General features: G+C 40.7%; 1 protein-coding gene across 3 annotated transcripts; it reads left to right on the top strand.

The window, feature by feature from the left end:
* The first annotated feature begins 8,672 nt into the window (after nt 1-8,672).
* On the top strand, nt 8,673-18,524 carry LOC131723195 (tripartite motif-containing protein 16-like). Of its 3 annotated transcripts, none has more exons than XR_009320162.1 (7): nt 8,673-9,085; nt 9,397-9,483; nt 10,411-10,627; nt 11,489-11,648; nt 12,000-12,260; nt 14,953-15,018; nt 16,752-18,524. XR_009320162.1 is itself a non-coding variant. In XM_059016718.1 (4 exons), exons 1-4 carry the CDS (start codon nt 9,055-9,057, stop codon nt 17,282-17,284), a joined length of 717 nt encoding a protein of 238 aa, XP_058872701.1. In that variant the 5' UTR covers nt 8,677-9,054; the 3' UTR covers nt 17,285-18,524. The 3 variants fall into 3 exon arrangements, 1 of the variants encoding a protein (XP_058872701.1); XR_009320161.1 differs by having other exon boundaries at nt 11,489-11,652; XM_059016718.1 differs by lacking the exons at nt 10,411-10,627; nt 11,489-11,648; nt 12,000-12,260 and having other exon boundaries at nt 8,677-9,085.
* The last annotated feature ends 206 nt before the right edge of the window (nt 18,525-18,730 follow it).

Here is an 18,730-nt window from a genome sequence, read left to right as displayed (position 1 = left end):
ACTGCATTGTGGTCACGTTCACAGGTTCTTGGTCAAAGGTCGCTTATCCGGTTCTGTTGCGGTTAAAACGGTCAGCCTGACTCCTGTGAAAAGCTGCATTTTACAGCACTGCTTGGGAATCGGTTTTTAAAGTACGCACAAAAAATGTTTTTGCGGGGAAGTGGGCAGGTTGGATGATTTTACCACATTCAGCCAGAGCTACAGATCATGTATCATTTTAAAATGCCATCTACAATATGTTATTATTAAGCTTTTTTTAAAGGACTTGTTAGTTTTTTTAAAGCTAGACAGTGAAAATATAAAATCGTTTTACTGTCAATTGCTTTTATATTACACATCGTAAAAAGGTCTATATAAATAAATAAATAAATAAAAAACAATCTTTTTTTTTGTAGTGATTGCTGTTGAAGTTTTGTGGTGCTTCCAAATGAGGAATAGGGACAATCTTGAAGAGACAGTATATCATTTATACTACATGCTACCCACTGGGGTGTGCGTGAAACACCTTGAAGAGACAGTATATCATTTATACTACATGCTACCCACTGGGGTGCGCATGAAACACCTTGAAGAGACAGTATATCATTTATACTACATGCTACCCACTGGGTTGTGCATGTAACATCTTGAAGAGACAGTATATCATTTATACTACATGCTACCCACTGGAGGGAGCATGAAACACCTTGAAGAGACAGTATATCATTTATACTACATGCTACCCACTGGAGGGAGCATGAAACACCTTGAAGAGACAGTATATCATTTATACTACATGCTACCCACTGGGGTGTGCATGTAACACCTTGAAGAGACAGTATATCATTTATACTACATGCTACCCACTGGGGTGTGCATGTAACACCTTGAAGAGACAGTATATCATTTATACTACATGCTACGCACTGGGGTGCGCATGAAACACCTTGAAGAGACAGTATATCATTTATACTACATGCTACCCACTGGGGTGTGCATGTAACACCTTGAAGAGACAGTATATCATTTATTATTATTATTATTATTATTTATTTCTTAGCAGACGCCCTTATCCAGGGCGACTTACAATTATTTTTACATACAATTACCCATTTATACAGTTGGGTTTTTACTGGAGCAATCTAGGTAAAGTACCTTGCTCAAGGGTACAGCAGCAGTGTCCCCACCTGGGATTGAACCCACGACCCTCCGGTCAAGAGTCCAGAGCCCTAACCACTACTCTACACTGCTACGCACTGGGGTGCGCATGAAACACCTTGAAGAGACAGTATATCATTTATACTACATGCTACCCACTGGGGTGTGCATGTAACACCTTGAAGAGACAGTATATCATTTATACTACATGCTACGCACTGGGGTGCGCATGAAACACCTTGAAGAGACAGTATATCATTTATACTACATGCTACCCACTGGGGTGTGCATGTAACACCTTGAAGAGACAGTATATCATTTATACGCTTGACCACAGGACCTTTAAAAAAAAAACAGCTATTTATATTTCTCTTTGTATTCCAGATATTGTTGTTTAGAACAATCAGGGTAATCAACAGAATGAATACTTACAGCGGGGGGCGGGGGTATTAAGATGTTCACAAGGAAGAGTTTGGTGGAGTTCGATCTTCGTGGGCATTAATTCACATCGCAAAGTCCATTAGTCCTCAACCACAAACTCTCTGAGCACCAACTGCTTTCTTCCCTCCAGTTCAGGGCAAGTTTGAGGCACAGAGTCTGAACTGCTCACACACCCCTAAGAGAACGTGAAGGGTGGTCCCTCCAGTCCAGGGGAGGCTGTATATTATGAGAACTAGACATGTTCTAGTGTTATCAGACAGGGTGTATACGTTACTGACATACTCATGTATTACAGTGCTGGTTTCATGTGTTAAAACCATTTTATAAAGAACAGACACTCAGACAAAGCTTACAATAAAGGGACCTACTTTTCAAATCTGTGCACTATTTGTTTTATTCATTTCAGACAATGTCTTCCCTCTCATCAGCAGAACATGATTCTCTTAAGTCCCTTCTTGTTTTGCTGTTGCTCTTTTTGTTTTCCACACTTCTTTATTTCCAATCTCTTTGACTCAGGTGAAGCCCATTGATCCTGCAGCCCCCACACACTATACTCCAGAGGTGAAGTCTGAGTTTGCTCTGCAGCTCTCCTTCACAAAAGGTTTGACTTGGTTTACCATATGAATAAACTTCAGCTTGGGTGTCAGTGTTCGCACTGTGACATCACAGTGAAGTCAGAGCGTTCAGTTTCCCAGCAATGACAGACATAACAGAACAGCACAGAACTTTATTTTTCATTATGGTTTTAATAAAGATGAGTCGCTTATTGACATGTTGTGATCTCGTTCTGCTTGTTAAAGAAAAATGAAGGCTTGGCCAATTTAAAATCCTATTTACACAGAAAAATAACAGTATATTAAATCAATGTTACTATGAACGCGTTTCTCAGTGTGATTGAGACACACGAATGTCTTCACAGGTATCAATTGAATTGTTAAAGGAGAGCGGAGAAGAACTCGGGGTAAAGCACCGACAATCACAAGCCCTGCTTCTGTTACACAGCAGAGTCTGCAGAATTGGGGTTAATATGCAGCCGATTGATTCACCCAGTCAGGAAACAGACAAATATGAAACTGTTTTCTAATTCTTCTCAAATAAATTAAACAGTAAATGCATCTGTTTCTGAAGCCAAATCCATGTTAACTAACTTATTCACATGTTATGATGGTAACTGCTAATACGTAGCCTGTGTAATAAATAATCCATTCCTTACTCAAGTTTGCGTTTTATTGTCTTATTAGCAATACGGTACAATCCATTTTCAACAAATTGAGAAATACAAATCTGATGTTTTATAATGTTAAACTGGTGACCCTGAAGTCAGTCACTAGGTTACTAAAAATATCAATTAGAATAAACAATTAAAATCTCAGCAGAAACGTATGTGTTAATAATTAATTACACAACATTGTAATGTGTGAGTTTAGTTATGGGGGCTGATGGAAGCGCCTCACTTTTCTGGTTAAAGACATGCGCAGATACACCTGCTTATACAATGTGAAGGCGGGTCATGATAAATACACCCTGGTCAGTGGAATTAGTTGCGGTTTGCATGTGGCAAAAAAAACTTATAAAGCTGTGACTGTTTTTCATTGGGAAAAATTACCAAGGGTGGCCGCTAGATGGCACAAAATGCCATCATTTCAGAATAAAGAAAAGCTTAACCACCAACCAAAGGCGTGTTTTAGACATTTCTAAAGACCGTGTATTCAGGTAACGGCACCAACAGCAGACACCGGTGCTTAATAAATAAATAAATAAATAAATAAATAAAATTAAAAAAAATCAATATCTCATACAGACCCCACATATTGAAATATCAGAATTAAAATATAGATACAAAGACAGGTTTTCTTAACATTTTAATTTCCGTATATGTCACGATTGTTTATTAATACAAATCATTTCTCCTCCCTGCTCTTCTTCGGTATATAAGTGTTGTGTTTCCTGCTCTATATGTCTTTGTTGTGATCCAGGATCCGTGTAAATAGTCACTTGTTGAAAGAACACGTTTACTTCTGTTCACATATAAAGTATTTGTTTCTTTTAACTGAATTTTTGGTTGTGTGTCCTCCCTGTTTAACATCAGTCACTCAGCACACCCTCACAGTACCCCATATCCAATCACACACATATCTGTAATATCTGTGTAATAAATTGTCACACATCTCTCTCATCCATGGCAACACTCATAGCGGTCTGTAATATTATTCTTAGAAAAAAAATAATTCGTTAACAAACATGTACTTAAAAAGAGGGTATTTTAGATGTGGGTAGATGTAGTTTAATTATTATTATTATTATTATTATTATTATTATTATTATTATTATTATATTCAGAAATAGAGTATTTAAAGGGTAAAAAATCTAATTAACATAATTCTGGACGGTATTAGAAACAATATTGCTGTATATTAATATATTGTGGTGTTTCTCAGGAGGCTGAACACTGAGACACGCTTTCTTCTTGTTCAAATCCTTCCCTTTATTCTGGACGCTAGCTCAGCACGCATCAGAGTCCACAGCTCCGTCAGCTTCTCAGGATTCAACACTTTATTCCCAACAACAGAACAGAACCTTAGCTCCACCCCTTATTCAAATCAGGGAACCAGAGCTCAGCACATCCCATTGGCCCTCAGCCGCACACCAGGACCAATGGGCACAGACAGAGAACAACCAATCGTAACAGACCAGGGAAGACACACAGGCAGGCGCGTTACATTACACACGGGAATACACACACAAGAGATACACAAAACAGCGACGGAATACAGCGAGGAGGGAATAAACACACAGCAGATAAACACAGACAGACAGCGGGAATGACAGCACACGAACACAATGCACAGATCCGTACAATACATACAATCTCTTCACACCAACATTGCTATATTAAGAAACGACAGATCTGAGCAGCCAAACGTTCAACATATTAACTGAACAACACCTCGTGAATTCAGCTACATTGAATTGTATTAACAGATAACAATACGTTGTAAAATAATGCTTCGTGTTCGCAAGCCTCTTCATTTACTGAAAAAGTTAAGCTTCTCTAGTTTATAAACACATTTTGTTAGTCTTGCTTTGGTTAGAATCTAAAATACTCTTTGGTTAGATTCATATAATCACGGATTTATGTTTAAACCAAATCAGTTGTCGCAGCTAATGTAATTCGAATCCATTAAGACAATAAATCGCAAACTTGGTGTAAGGAATGGATTATTTATTACACAGGCTAATCATTAGTAACGTGGATGCGTTAGTTAACATGGATTTGGCTTTAGAAATATATGTGTAGCAGGGCGCTTCATTGTGTTTGTTTGTCGTCTTCATTATTTTCATTTTTAGATCGCCCCCTTTTCTTTTGTCTCTTTCCCCTCGCCAATCAAATGATGAATCTCCTTACCTGGATCCTTTAAAAGGCTGGTTTTACAGACAAAAATATACAAACAACACAGCGGCGCTGACCCTGAGCAGCGCGACCTGGCAATTCAAACTGGAGGAGTTCGAATCTCAACTGCTGAAGCGGCGCTGCCTGAATATGTAATGATAAGAATCTTTATTTTTATATAGCGCCTTTCATAGTGGACCCCCATCACACAGCGCTTTACATGATACGAGACTAGGGTGTGTGAACTATACATCAGCTGCAGTCACTCACAACAACGTCTCACCCGAAAGACGGAGCACAAGGAGGTGAAGTGACTCGCTCAGGGTCACACAGTGAGTGAGCTGGGATTTGAACCGGGGACCTCCTGGTTACAAGTCAGTTTCTTTTTTAACCAACTGACCATACAGCCTCCTAATATTAGCTTGGAGTTAAAGATTATAAATAATAAAAAAGAGATATTACTAAATATAGTTGTAAATAATATACTTTATTATAAATATATGACACAAGTCGTGTTTATACCGGGTGGTTGTGTGAAAAGGTTACATTTTAAAGGTATATAAAACATTGTCAATTTTGTAATTGATGTTTAAAGTTTAAATATGAATACTGTATTCAGGTTTGAATTTTGTATTTTGGTAAATTGAGATGCGGTTGATTTCTTATTAGTTTAGTCGATTATATTCAGGTTTGGATTTTGTTTTTGGTAAAATGTGTCGAAGTTTATTTCTTATTAGCCCAGCTTTTTATTCAGAAATACCTTTTTTTCGTTTCCTGTCGGATGTTAGTAAGGATTGTGATCGGGACTGCCCCGGTGATATTAGGGTCTGTTGGCATATTCGCGTTGTCTTGGGCCACTCGTGTCAGGCTGAGTTTCTATAAAGAGTGACGCTACAAAGCGCATTCATTTTTAAGGCTGCCCGACACGAAACGGAATTGATTCACAAACAGCCAGCAGACACTTTTCTCTTGAACCCTTATTTTGTTGAAGTTAGCTGTGGATCTAAAGGGTCAGGCTCATACATTTACCTATTAGGGGTCCGTCAGTCAATAATGCAACATGTTTTGTGTTTTTTTTTTTTTAATAACATAAAGTCTCGACTGTGTACAATGACAGAAAAAGGTGTATTTTTACTTTTTATGTGAACATAAAAAATATAGACCTCTATATATTTGAAATGTTGACCCATGCTACAAAATAATAACACAGCCTCCACAGAACCAGAGGACAAACAGTAAATAATTTAAATAAGCATTATATGGTGACATATCCAACATGCTGGTGTAAAAAAAAGTAGAAAGGAAAAATATAAGACTTCTTCCTATAGGATTTACATGTGACAACCAACCCCAAAAACTATGTGACAACCTGCCCCAACCCGACTTTACATGACAATTTAATTCTCTCAGTACTACTGGGAGAACATACTGGTTTTGTTTTTACACCAAAAGATAGCCAGTATCTGGTTCTATTAACATGACCATCAGTTCAAACAAACTCCAATACTACTAAGAGTTATAACATAAATAACAAGATATACATGCTAACCTTTATGATGGAATTGACCTCAGATTACAAGATGGTTGAGTTCCAGACAATAGAACACACATTTCAGTGTTAGTATCACCTGCCTGCACCATCTAGTGTCATAGTTATGAGCACTGTGACAACCAACCAGTGTGACGACCAGCCCCGGTCTACCCTACCTTGCTCAAGGGTACAGCAGCCCACCTGGGATTGAACCCACGACCCTCCGGTCAGGAGTCCAGAGCCCTGACCACTACTCCACACTGCTGCCCATGTTTTGAGTATCACAAATATTCTTTAAATGTGCCTTAAACTTTCCTTATTAACAAATATTGGTACCGACACGAGCACAGAGCTCACTGTACGTAAATATGTTCACTTGTAATAATTGCCATGAAAATAAATTGCTACAGTCCTCGTGAAAACAAATTAATTTAAGCCTTGAGTATAAGTATTAGCAGGTATCCTTTTAGAGTTATATCAGCTCAAAAACAGAAGAGTTTAGCTTTTCGTTGTCCTCTTCGACTCAGTAACTTCTTAATTGGTTAAAATGGCCCTGGCTATTATTTTGCTATTTGCTTAGTTGCTGTGACGTGATAGATGTTATAAGCCAAGCATTTTTACTGACAAGTTCCCAGAACACATCTTAAACACTTGAACAGAATTATTAGTAACACGTACCTTTCTCGTTTGCATTTTTGTAACACAACAGCTATTATCCTGGTCCAGGCCCTGGTACTCTCCCGCCTAGACTACTGCAACTCCCTCCTGGCTGGCCTCCCTGCCCCAGCTCATCCAGAACTCTGCTGCCCGCCTGGTGTTCTCTCTGCCTCGCTTCGCCCACGCAACTCCACTACTCCTCTCGCTCCACTGGCTCCCGATCACCGCTCGCATCCAGTTCAAGACTCTTGTACTAGCCTACAGATGCCTTGACCAGACTGCACCCAGCTACCTCCAGACCCTCATCTCTCCCTACACCCCCACTCGACCTCTCCGCTCTGCCTGCACTAGAAGACTGGCTCTACCTCCGCTACGCTCCCCTGCCTCCAGAGCCCGCTCCTTCTCCACTCTTGCTCCGCAGTGGTGGAATGACCTTCCTACAGATGTTAGGACTGCCCAGTCTCTGACCACATTCCGGCGCCTCCTTAAGACTCACCTCTTCAAACAGCACCTGTAGAACTCCTCTGTTTGTATCCTGGGACACTATCACCCTTCATTTAAATGTGCTTTATTTTGCTCTTATCGGCCCCCTATTTTACTGCATTTAATCCTGTACTTCAGAATATTGTAATCTGCCAAGTGTTTAACCTGTAGTATTTTGTACTTAATCATATCCTGATGTAACTATCACTATTTAATCATATCCTGATGTAACTATCACTATTATCTGCTGTATTATTGAATTGTGGTTTGTCACACTTGAACAAAAATTATTGTATTTCTTGCTCTTATTGTATGAATTGTATTGTAACACTTGAATGTATTTGTATTTGCTTGCGATTGTAAGTCGCCCTGGATAAGGGCGTCTGCTAAGAAATAAATAATAATAATAATAATTTAGAATTTCAGCAAATGCAAATTATTGCGATAACTTGGGCGAGGCTGTTGCTATGAGGTTTTTTTTTTTCTAGGCGGAACAATTTTAAAACATAGTACTATTGCAGCTTTTAGCATGAAAAAAGAGAATGTTTCATTCAACAACGTTACATTGTCAGGCTAGTCGCTGCACTTTCGTTGTCCCAAAACAGGAACACTTTCCTTAAACCCTTTAACTCATCACAGAAACTGCCCTGGGGTCCTACCTGGCGGGCTCGACCGGTGTAGTATCAAATTCAGAACCCCCCTGTGTGTTGTGCGCATGCGTGCCTTGCTCGTTTAATCAAAGCGCGTTCCCGGCGGTTTGAATGTTCCGCGGATACGCGCAGAACTTGCCATTCATGTTAATCTTCCGTGAACTCCATACACTTTTAATAATTCAGCAAAAAACAAACAAATAAAACACTTTACTTTTCAAGTTGAAATGTGATATTTAAATAAACAACACCTATGAACACTGCGTTGCTCATAATGTGACATGCGCACAAAAAAGCAAGGGGCACTGAATGACTCCCCTGTTTGAGACTCGTATCAGAATTGAGTAAATGATCATGTTTTTCATCTTGCTGTGTCCGCGACTCTGCTTATTAATGTCTGACAGGTGAACAGTCTTCCTCCCGGCCAGGAGAATGCAGAAGGGGAGACAGCGCGTTTGATGTGATGTAATGCTTGCAGTTCTGAGCGCTTCCACGGGCGGCGCTTCGGCGCTTTCAGATCCTGTTTGTGACGCAAGTTCTGACAGAGCGATTTCTACACCGAAGTTCTATTTCCACTTCGAAGAATATACTTTATTTGTGTGGGTGGTCTAGAAAGCCAGTGTATATCTGTTTTATATATATTTGAGCTAATCCTATTTAAAAGGTATTGCCAAAAACAAACAAAAACAAAAACTGCATGCATAACAAATCGACGTAGTAAGAGAGGAAGTAAAGTTTTCAAAAACACAAGAAGATAGATAGCGATGGATACCGGAGCCTCAGCGCCGGATCCGTGTAAGTATTTACTTTTACATTTTCTGTGTAGAGCTACTGCTGTAATAAAGAGTATGTGTGGCCAAAAAGGGCTTGTTCTCAATTAGATTGTGTTTGGTTGTCTAAATATATGAAATGCACAGGATAGCCACGGTTTATTTTCGATTTCTGAACGGCCATTTTAGGGAAAGGTGTTGCTTTTTATTATTTCTATCGTGTTGTTTTATTGAAACTGTGCAATTCATATATTATTAAAACATTTTATTTGTTTGTTTGTTTAAAAAAAATGAGTTAGAAATAAACCTTGTTTTTTTGGATTTGTTTTATCTTAGCAAAGGAAAAGTGTGAAGTGGAAATGAAGAAACAGCCAGAGCCTCGACGAAAACGAAGACACAGTAATGAGATGGACCATCCTCACAGTGAGTAAATAGCAGAATGCAGAGGGTACATGGTGGAGGATCAGAGTACAGAACAGGGCTGCTATTCCATGATATAATATTACAATGGTACAATCTGTCCTGAGTAGGGCTGTCAGTTATTATTATTATTATTATTATTTATTTCTTAGCAGACACCCTTATCCAGGGTGACTTACAGTTGTAAACAAAAAATACATTTCAAGAATCACAGTACAGTTAAGCCTCCAAATAGCAATCAATTAATTGGGCACACAAAATCGAACCGTTCGAATAAATATTGATGATGATTGTTCCGTCCACAAACATTTTCACTCCATTCCGCTTCCCGCCACGTTATTATTTAAATATCATTGTTGTTATAAGTGAAAGCTTGTGCACAACAATTCAATGCGAGGGTTAATTACACCTAGGAGAAAAACACACAACATTCACAACAAGCCTAAAGCAAGTTCAACATACTACAGGGGTGTTACTAATATATTCATTACAAACACATTACAGTACTGTGGAATGTAATCTATATAAACTAGACACGAGTTTATGAAAAACGTCTTTATTCAGTGCCAGATGCAGCATCACGCGCATTGCATCTTGTTAATGCTGTACCACCTAACGTTAGGTTACTTACCATAGCCCTGGTTCCCTGAAAGAGAAGACGACCACCAACAACATTACGTATGGGATATGCCTGCCCATTGGGCAGGTATTGCTGAGCTCTCTATACCAGAGCTGCTGATAGGCGCCTTCCTGGGATGACACACTCGGTCCCGCCCACCGAGGGATTAAAACCGTCATCCTAAGGAAGCAATTTCTCTTTTTCCATCGAACCCGTGAGGGCGACCGGAGCGACCTCGTGGTTGGTGGTCGTCTTCTCTTTCAGGGAACCAGGGTTACGGTAAGTAACCTAACGTTCCTTTCAATTCGAAGGTGACCACCAATGACATTATGTATGGGATAATGTATACCAGAGCCGTCGCGAGGGAGAAGGAACGGCAGCATATGAGGGACGCATCACAATCACATAACCCAAGAGTTAGCGGTGTGAAGTTACACCAGCGGTGGCCAATACATGGATCCCTATCCACGAGTGGATCGCAAAAGATTTTTGGTGGATCTCAGGACAAATCGGAACAAGCACTAGCATGTAAGCATACAACAGTTTTTGTTTCAGCTGATGGGCAGAGCCTTTTGTGTCGTCCAGTAGCACAGATGAAAATATCTCAACAGTTTCTACATCTGAGATTAACAAAATGCTTGTGTGAACATACATTTTAATTTAGGTGCGCATATGCGACTAGAAATTCCTAAAGGTTGACTGTAAACAATAAACGTGATTTATTTTTTCAGCTAAAAAGTATAACAAAAAAAAAAAAACCTCGCAGTCGGATCTAAACTCATAGCTCAATCGTAATGCACTCTGGGAATGTAGTTTACTGGTGTCCACTGTTAATCACACATTAAAAACTACAAATCCCATACCCGCCAATTTCACAGATTTATCGGTGCGGTGGCTACTTGTTTCCAGACAGTTTGTCAAACCAAGATGAGGAAAATAACAAATTCATATATGTTGGCGTCTTTAAAAGAAATGAGCCATGCAGGTATGTCAGAAGATGAAAGTGAACAGGGAACTTCATTTCATTTGTTTATTTAGCAGACGCCTTTATCCAAGGCGACTTACAGAGACTAGGGTGTGTGAACTATGCATCAGCTGCAGAGTCACTTACAACTACGTCTCATCCGAAAGACGGAGCACAAGGAGGTGAAGTGACTTGCTCAGGGTCACACAATGAGTCAGTGGCTGAGGTGGGATTTGAACCGGGGACCTCCTGGTTACAAGTCCTTTTCTTTAACCACTGGACCACACAGCCTCCTATACTTCGAGTTAGTTACAGCGTGTTCACAGTCGTGTAAAATACAAGTTCAACCAACTGTTGCTAAAAGATTTCCCCTGGCTTAAGTTTGACAATGTTAAAAAAAATCCATGTTTTGCACATTTTATCAGGATGCAGGGGAACTGATGGCAGGCAAGACTGCATTAACAGGGAGCCAGGAGTTCAAACATGAAAATATATTAAATACAGTGCTTCAAAACGGCACGCAGTGTGCGGAGAGGCAGCCCATCCCGCTACCATAAACAGCAAGCAGCGCATTCTGAGGAACATGTAGGTAAAGTTGTATCTTTTTAATTTTGTTGATGCAAAAGTATTGAACTGCACAAGTGTTATGTAAGAAAGAAAACAAACAAACAAAAAAGATCTGTAGATATTCAACATTACATTTGAGCAAAAATTCTATTATTATTATTATTATTATTATTATTATTATTATTATTATTATTATTATTATTATTATTATATTTGTGTGCCCCTAAATTTCAGTGCGTGGCTATCTATCTAAAAAAGTTTGCGTAGAGCGTTTGTTAGGTTTTTGGTGTTGTGGTTGTTTTGTTTTATTATTACTGTTACGTATTGGACACTAATATATTAAATTCCGCTAATAATTGTTTGTCATAGCTTACTGGTGGATCGCGGAGCCCTTTGAGATCCACCAAAATGGATTGCAGTGTTTTGTGTATTGGCCACCACTGCCTTAGGTCACCCAGCGGAGCCATGAGAACCGGAACTGTCCTGGTGACTGTCCACGATTGAGGAGCTCGCTTGCGGTTCGACCTGTCCCATGCGGGAGCGCGGGGAGAGAGCAACGCGAACACCTGCTGGGACGCCTCGCATTCCCGGTGGGATCTCTGCAAGATCTCCTCCACAGCTGGCCCAAAGGTATGTCCTGGGGATATCGGCATGCCTAGCAGCGCGGCCTTATCCGCGTCAGGAACTTGTGACAGCCACAGCTGTCTACGAGCCACCACTAGGCTAGTCAGGCTCCGGCCAAGAGCTTGGCCTTGAAGACCGGATATATAAGAACATAAGAAGAACATAAGAAAGTTTCCAAACGAGAGGAGGCCATTCAGCCCATCTTGCTCGTTTGGTTGTTCGTAGCTTATTGATCCCAGAATCTCATCCAGCAGCTTCTTGAAGGATCCCAGGGTGTCAGCTTCAACAACATTACTGGGGAGTTGGTTCCAGACCCTCACAATTCTCTGTGTAAAAAAGTGCCTCCTATTTTCTGTTCTGAATGCCCCTTTATATAATCTCCATTTATGACCCCTGGTCCTTTTTTCTTTTTTCAAGTCAAAGAAGTCCCCTGGGTTGACATTGTCTATACCTTTTAGGATTTTGAATGTTTGAATCAGATCGCCGCGTAGTCTTCTTTGTTCAAGACTGAATAGATTCAATTCTTTTAGCCTGTCTGCATACGACATGCCTTTTAAACCCGGGATAATTCTGGTCGCTCTTCTTTGCACTCTTTCTAGAGCAGCAATATCCTTTTTGTAACGAGGTGACCAGAACTGAACACAATATTCTAGTTGAGGTCTTACTAATGCATTGTAGAGTTTTAACATTACTTCCCTTGATTTAAATTCAACACTTCTCACAATATATCCAAGCATCTTGTTAGCCTTTTTTATAGCTTCCCCACATTGTCTAGATGAAGACATTTGTGAGTCAACATAAACTCCTAGGTCTTTTTCATAGTTCAACTCTTCAATTTCACTATCTCCCATATGATATTTATAATGCACATTTTTATTGCCCGCATGCAATACTTTACACTTTTCTCTATTAAATTTCATTTGCCATGTGTCTGCCCAATTTTGAATGCTGTCGAGATCATTTTGAATGACCTTTGCTGCTTCAACAGTGTCTGCCACTCCTCCTATTTTTGTGTCGTCTGCAAATTTAACGAGTTTGCTTACTATATCAGCGTGCTGGACAGGAGGTGTAGTTCAGTGGCTCCTCTGTATCCTCTTGTGCCGGCTGGGGCGCTTCTTCCCGTTCACCCTGATCTCCCCTGGGGGAGGGAGGGTACGGTACTTGGGGCAGGGTTGGAGCTGGTGCTGCAGCTGGAGCCGCAGGTGCCTGTTGAGAGGAGCTCCAGGGCCTGTGCCATTTGTGCGTTGAGGTCCATAATGTCCCTGGCCTGTTTAGACCGCTTCACCCTTCTCGCCTGTGGGGATGGAGAGCGACTATGGGGGTCCCGTGTGCCGGGGATGTCCAGCAGGGGGTCCTGGGACAGGTCATGGAGGAGGGGCTTTGGGCCACTGAGGAAGCGGAACTCGCCTTGTGGCCCTTTCCAACCTGCTCTCCTTCACCCGGGGCTGAAAAGCAGCACAGATACTGCAGGCCACCTCTCTCTCGAGGGCGTAGGTGGCATGCTGGACGCCCAGGCACCACACACAGAGGGTGTGCTTGTCCTCCTGAGGGATGTTGCCCCTGCAGGATGTACAGGCGTGGAACTCGGTCATGCTCAACATCATATTGGCGTGTTCTGCATCGATTGAACACAGCATGCACCGAACACTGTTTGCACTGGTTATCGTGCGCCCGTGCACTAGCGCTGTATCACCGGGCACCATGTGCACCGCGACCAGGCACCATGCACACTGAGTACCCTGAGCACTATGTGCACCATATACCTTGCGTCCCTGCAGTAGCGCCGTGTGCACTGCCATTTCTGTTTTTGTTTTTGTTTTGTTTTTTTGTCGTCAGGGTTTCCGTGACAATTGTTAGGGAGCGTGTTAAAATGACGCGCTTTCACATTTCTATTTTTCCATTTCTGTGTTCACGGGTTTGTTCTGAGGGTGGTTGTGTTTGCTCACATTTCTGTGAACCCTTTTTGTGTGAAGTGGATTCCCTTCAGTCCGAATCAGAGTGTATTTCAAAGCCCGTTGGTGTGGGTCCGGGTGATTTTTCGGGTGTCCGGTTTCTCCATGTTCGCAGTGACTCCCTCATGGAAATGCAGCTCTGTCCTCAGATGGGATGCGGAGCGGCTGTTGCCGAGGTGGTTCCGATGTTGGAAACGCGGGTTTCTCTTGGATTGATCAGGGAGGGCTGGACGGGTTTCTTTATCAAGCGCTCCCGAGAGGATTGTGGGATGTGTTGCTGTTTAATATAACGTTATAACTACATTAATAACATACGCGTACAGACACCTTACAGTACGCTGCTAAAGAATAAGAATCACACGAAGCTGAATAATGTATAAAGAGATATTAAAAAAAAAAAAATCATGTCTGATAGGCTGTGTGTGTGTGTGTGTGTAAACATTATTTTTTAAACTATAATAACGTTCCACTGTGGCTCTCAGTGATGAAGTTTCATGATTGCTTCAGCTCACATTCAGCAGGTTCCTCAGGCTGTGTGACTGACATATAATCTGACCAATGGAAACGCAGAAAGGGTTGAAACGGTTGTATTATTGGCTAATCGACCAAAAATAAGTCTGGTAACTGGTGGAGGAGGGAGGAGGGAACAGGGAGGAGGAAGCAGGGAGGAGGGAGTGATTTGAGGATGCAGCAGACAATGACTGTTGTATGTTTCAATTCTATTTCTCTCTCTTTTTTCTACCCAGTGAATGAAGGTGCAGTTGACAGTCTGCAGGCTCCAAAGCCAAGGAACAGAGCTGAGTTTTTAAAATGTAAGTCTGTTTCACTGAAACATTTGATTGAAAGATGTGTCACTCCATTGAGAGAAGAGCTAACACTACAGAACAGGGAGGGGTGGAGCTTGAGGGCAGCAATTATTATTATTTATTAGTAATTGTGAAGCCATTAATCTACACTCCTCTCCAACAAGTATTGGTTCAGATGAATACATGCAGAATGACTGGGGGTGGAACATTTGTTGCCTGTTTTCCCACTCAGACCTTTCTCTCCCTAAATATCTTGGTATCCCTGAATAGATAATCATCTCATCTTTTAATACATGTACAATGCATGTGAAACCAGTTGTGGGGTAAAATGAACAGCTATCCCTCCCAGTCATCCTGTGCTGGTAGTAAATGTATATTGCAGTATCACTGCACTTGTGGGATGGATTGCTCATTAAAATATTAGACAGATATTTGAAGAGAGGATGATATTCTATTGAAGATATTTAGTAAGCAAGGGGTCTGAGTGGGTAAAATGGCAACACATACCCTGTAGGAACATTAAGTGAACTGTAATTGTATGCAGAGCTGCATTTGATTAGTTCCAATTGAAGAAGTTTGATAAGATTGAGGAATTATAATGAACAAAACAATCAAACAGCAAGAGGGTTTAATTAACAGCAGCAGCAGTTTATTGAAGACAGAAAAATAAAAAGAGAAAACTTATCCAAAGTCAGAAATCAATCTCAAGTAAGAATTATAGATCAAATCTATTGATTATTATCAATCTTAATTATTACAGTCTAAATATACTTGTCTATAAAATAGCAGGGAGAAGGGAGCATGGAGGAGACAGCGTGGACCAGGGAGCAGGGTAGAGCAACCAGGGAGGAGGGAGCAGGGAGGAGGGAGCATGAAGGAAGGAGAGTGGAGGGAGCATGGAGGAGGAGCATAGAGGAAGGAGGATGGAGGGGGGAGTATGGAAAAGGGAGCATGGAGGGAGGAGGGAGCATGGAGGAGAGTAGGGAAGAGGGAGCATAGAGTAAAGAGGATTGAGGAGAGAGCAGAGAGAATGGAGCATGGAGGAGGGAGGAGGGAACATGGAGGAGGAATGAGGCAGCAGGGATATGGAGGAGGGAACATAGAGGAGGGAGCAGGGAGGACAGTGGAGTGATTTCAGTAGATGATATTCTATTCAAGATATTTAGTAAGCAAAGTGTCTGAGAGGGTAAAATGGAAACAAATGCCCCTCCCCCAGTCATTGTGCATGTATTTATATTATCCCAATACTTGTTGGAGGGGAGTGTATAATATTTTACAATGAATAGCATCATTACTTTGTGCATTGATTGTCAGCTGCAAAATGAATTCACACAAACTCACCCAAAATAATACAAACAATCCTATTACTCCCTTCTGTACCTTTGTATCTCAATGCGTCTTCTGTTTTCAAGCTGTATCCTCATGTCAGAAACAGCCATTATAAAAAGAACTTGCTGTAATATGTATTCAATTACATTATTTTTTTTACACATTATTATACATATTATTATACATACAATTCCCCATTTATATAGTTGTGTTTTTACTGGAGCAATCTAGGTAAAGTATCTTGCTCAAGGGTACAGCAGCAGTGTCCCCCACCTGGGATTGAACCCACGACCCTCCGGTCAAGAGTCCAGAGTCCTAACCACTACTCCACACTAATATGCATTCATCTTTTTATTGGTTCTGTAACATTTCTCAGTGATTTGACTTTTCTATCCGTTCTCTTCAATCAGATTCCTGTCAGCTCACACTGGACCCCAACACAGCGTATAGAGAGCTCTGTCTGTCTGAAGGGAATAGAAAGGTGACACGGAGGAGAGAGACCCAGAGGTATCCTGATGATCACCAAGAGAGATTTGAGAGCTATCCCCAAGTGCTGTGCAGAGAGGGTTTGTCTGGGACTCGCTGTTACTGGGAGATTGAGTGCAGTGGGGGAGGGGCTGCTATAGGAGTCACATATAAAGAAATCAGCAGGAAAGGAGGGGATTCCTGTGGCCTTGGATTCAATGACAAGTCCTGGAGTTTGCTCTGCTCTGGTTCCAGTTACACTGCCCGGCACAATAACAATGAAACTGCAATAACTGCCCCCCGCTCCCCCAGAATAGGAGTGTATCTGGACTTTAATGCCGGCACGCTGTCCTTTTATGGCGTCTCTGACACAATGACCCTCCTGCACAGATTCCAAACCACATTCACTGAGCCGCTCTATCCTGGGTTTTGGGTTTGGGATTATGAATCCCCTGTAACAATCTGCCAGCTGAACTAGACTGTTTTGTGTTGTAAGAAACCCTTTGTATTGAACTCCCTGTCTGTCCTCTCCACTCCTCGGGTGAAGGGAATGTTCAATCTGACACAACTTTGGATGAAAGTTAGGGGGTAAAACGGCGCCACCTGCAGAGCGAAACTAGGGAATTATTTGTTTTTATGCTTGTGGCATAACATTTGTAATTGTAAACACTCACACCTGGACAGCTGTTTCAGCATAAAACGTTCAATATGTCGTGAGTATGAGAAGTATCTCTTAAGGTGATTGTAGCTCACTAAATAATTCCACACTGTGTTCCTATATTGCACTTCCATGGCTACACAGGACTCAAATGTGCAGGTTTGAAAAACATGATGGGCAAGATTCTCAGAAATCCATGATCTTGTTTCGAATGGGATTTTGTGTCTCAAATGGATATTTATAGTATATAGCTGAACTATCTGGGATTTAGGTACATCTTGCAAATCTATAACCCGTGAGGCTTCATACATACCTTTATACAGAAAAGCAATAGGTACAAGATGCCTTTTCCTCATGTTATAATTGTAAATTAGTTTAAATATTAGTTTAAATATAGTTTGTAAATTATCTCATTGGAAATGGTTGCATATTTACTCTTGACTTGCATTTAATTAGATGTATCGGGTCTACTCGTCAGGCAGTTCAAAGTTTCAATATTATAATTGTTTACTTATTTTAACTATAATGTGAGTGAAATATCATCACAAGAAAGAAGACATTTCCATGGATAAAGTAAATCACATTCAATTTGCATTACATGTGCAATCTGCCCACAGTGGAAAGGCAGAAACGTGTTTTAAGCCTGGCCTTTGTCGCCCTCTTCAGGACAAACTCTGCAGCTGCGCAGAGCCTGATTGAAAGCAATTCTTTTCACTTGGTGTGGTTCCATTGGAAATGTAGGGCTCTATTCACACAACCTTCAGGACTGTTCCAAGCACTGTTTGGTTAAAGACGCTTTATAGTTTAAATCAGGTTGTTTAGAGAGGGGGAGCAGTTTACTGTTTATTAATTTTATTGTTTATTATTCAAAGCACCATTTAAGGTCAACACTTTATAATCAGGTTTCAAATTAAAACCAAAATATGAATGTAAAGAAGGACCATTTTAATAACCATTTTTTTTTTTTATGTTTCTGTACTTCAATTAATGCAAACGTTTTTTTCATGTACTTTTTCTTTAAATGTTTTGTAAAGTTTTAATTTTCAATAAATGATTTGTTCTGCACCTACTTCTGAAATGAACATAAACTAAGTGGTCTGTCAACAGCAGCTGCTCTCTGGAAACGTGAAGTGCACAAAAAAGCTTTGGAGAAAATGTTAAACACACATAAAATATATTCTACTATAACAATGACCACACAGTGTTGCTTTAACTAAACTATACCAGCAGACCAGCCTATTTCATACAGGTCTTTGTAACTAAACA

Source organism: Acipenser ruthenus, chromosome 53 (assembly GCF_902713425.1).
Source record: "Acipenser ruthenus chromosome 53, fAciRut3.2 maternal haplotype, whole genome shotgun sequence".
Lineage (NCBI taxonomy): Eukaryota > Metazoa > Chordata > Actinopteri > Acipenseriformes > Acipenseridae > Acipenser > Acipenser ruthenus.
Note: the sequence above shows the minus strand (reverse complement) of the source record. Positions and strands in the feature narration are given on the sequence as shown.

What these genes read in the sequence shown, in the direction of transcription:
- LOC131723195 (XM_059016718.1), top strand. Translation starts at nt 9,055, where the DNA reads ATGGATACCGGAGCCTCAGCGCCGGATCCGT. An exon ending in AGCCTCAGCGCCGGATCCGT is followed by an intron (nt 9,086 to 9,396) that starts GTAAGTATTTAC and finishes GTTTTATCTTAG; the next exon opens with CAAAGGAAAAGTGTGAAGTG. An exon ending in TGAGATGGACCATCCTCACA is followed by an intron (nt 9,484 to 14,952) that starts GTGAGTAAATAG and finishes TTTTCTACCCAG; the next exon opens with TGAATGAAGGTGCAGTTGAC.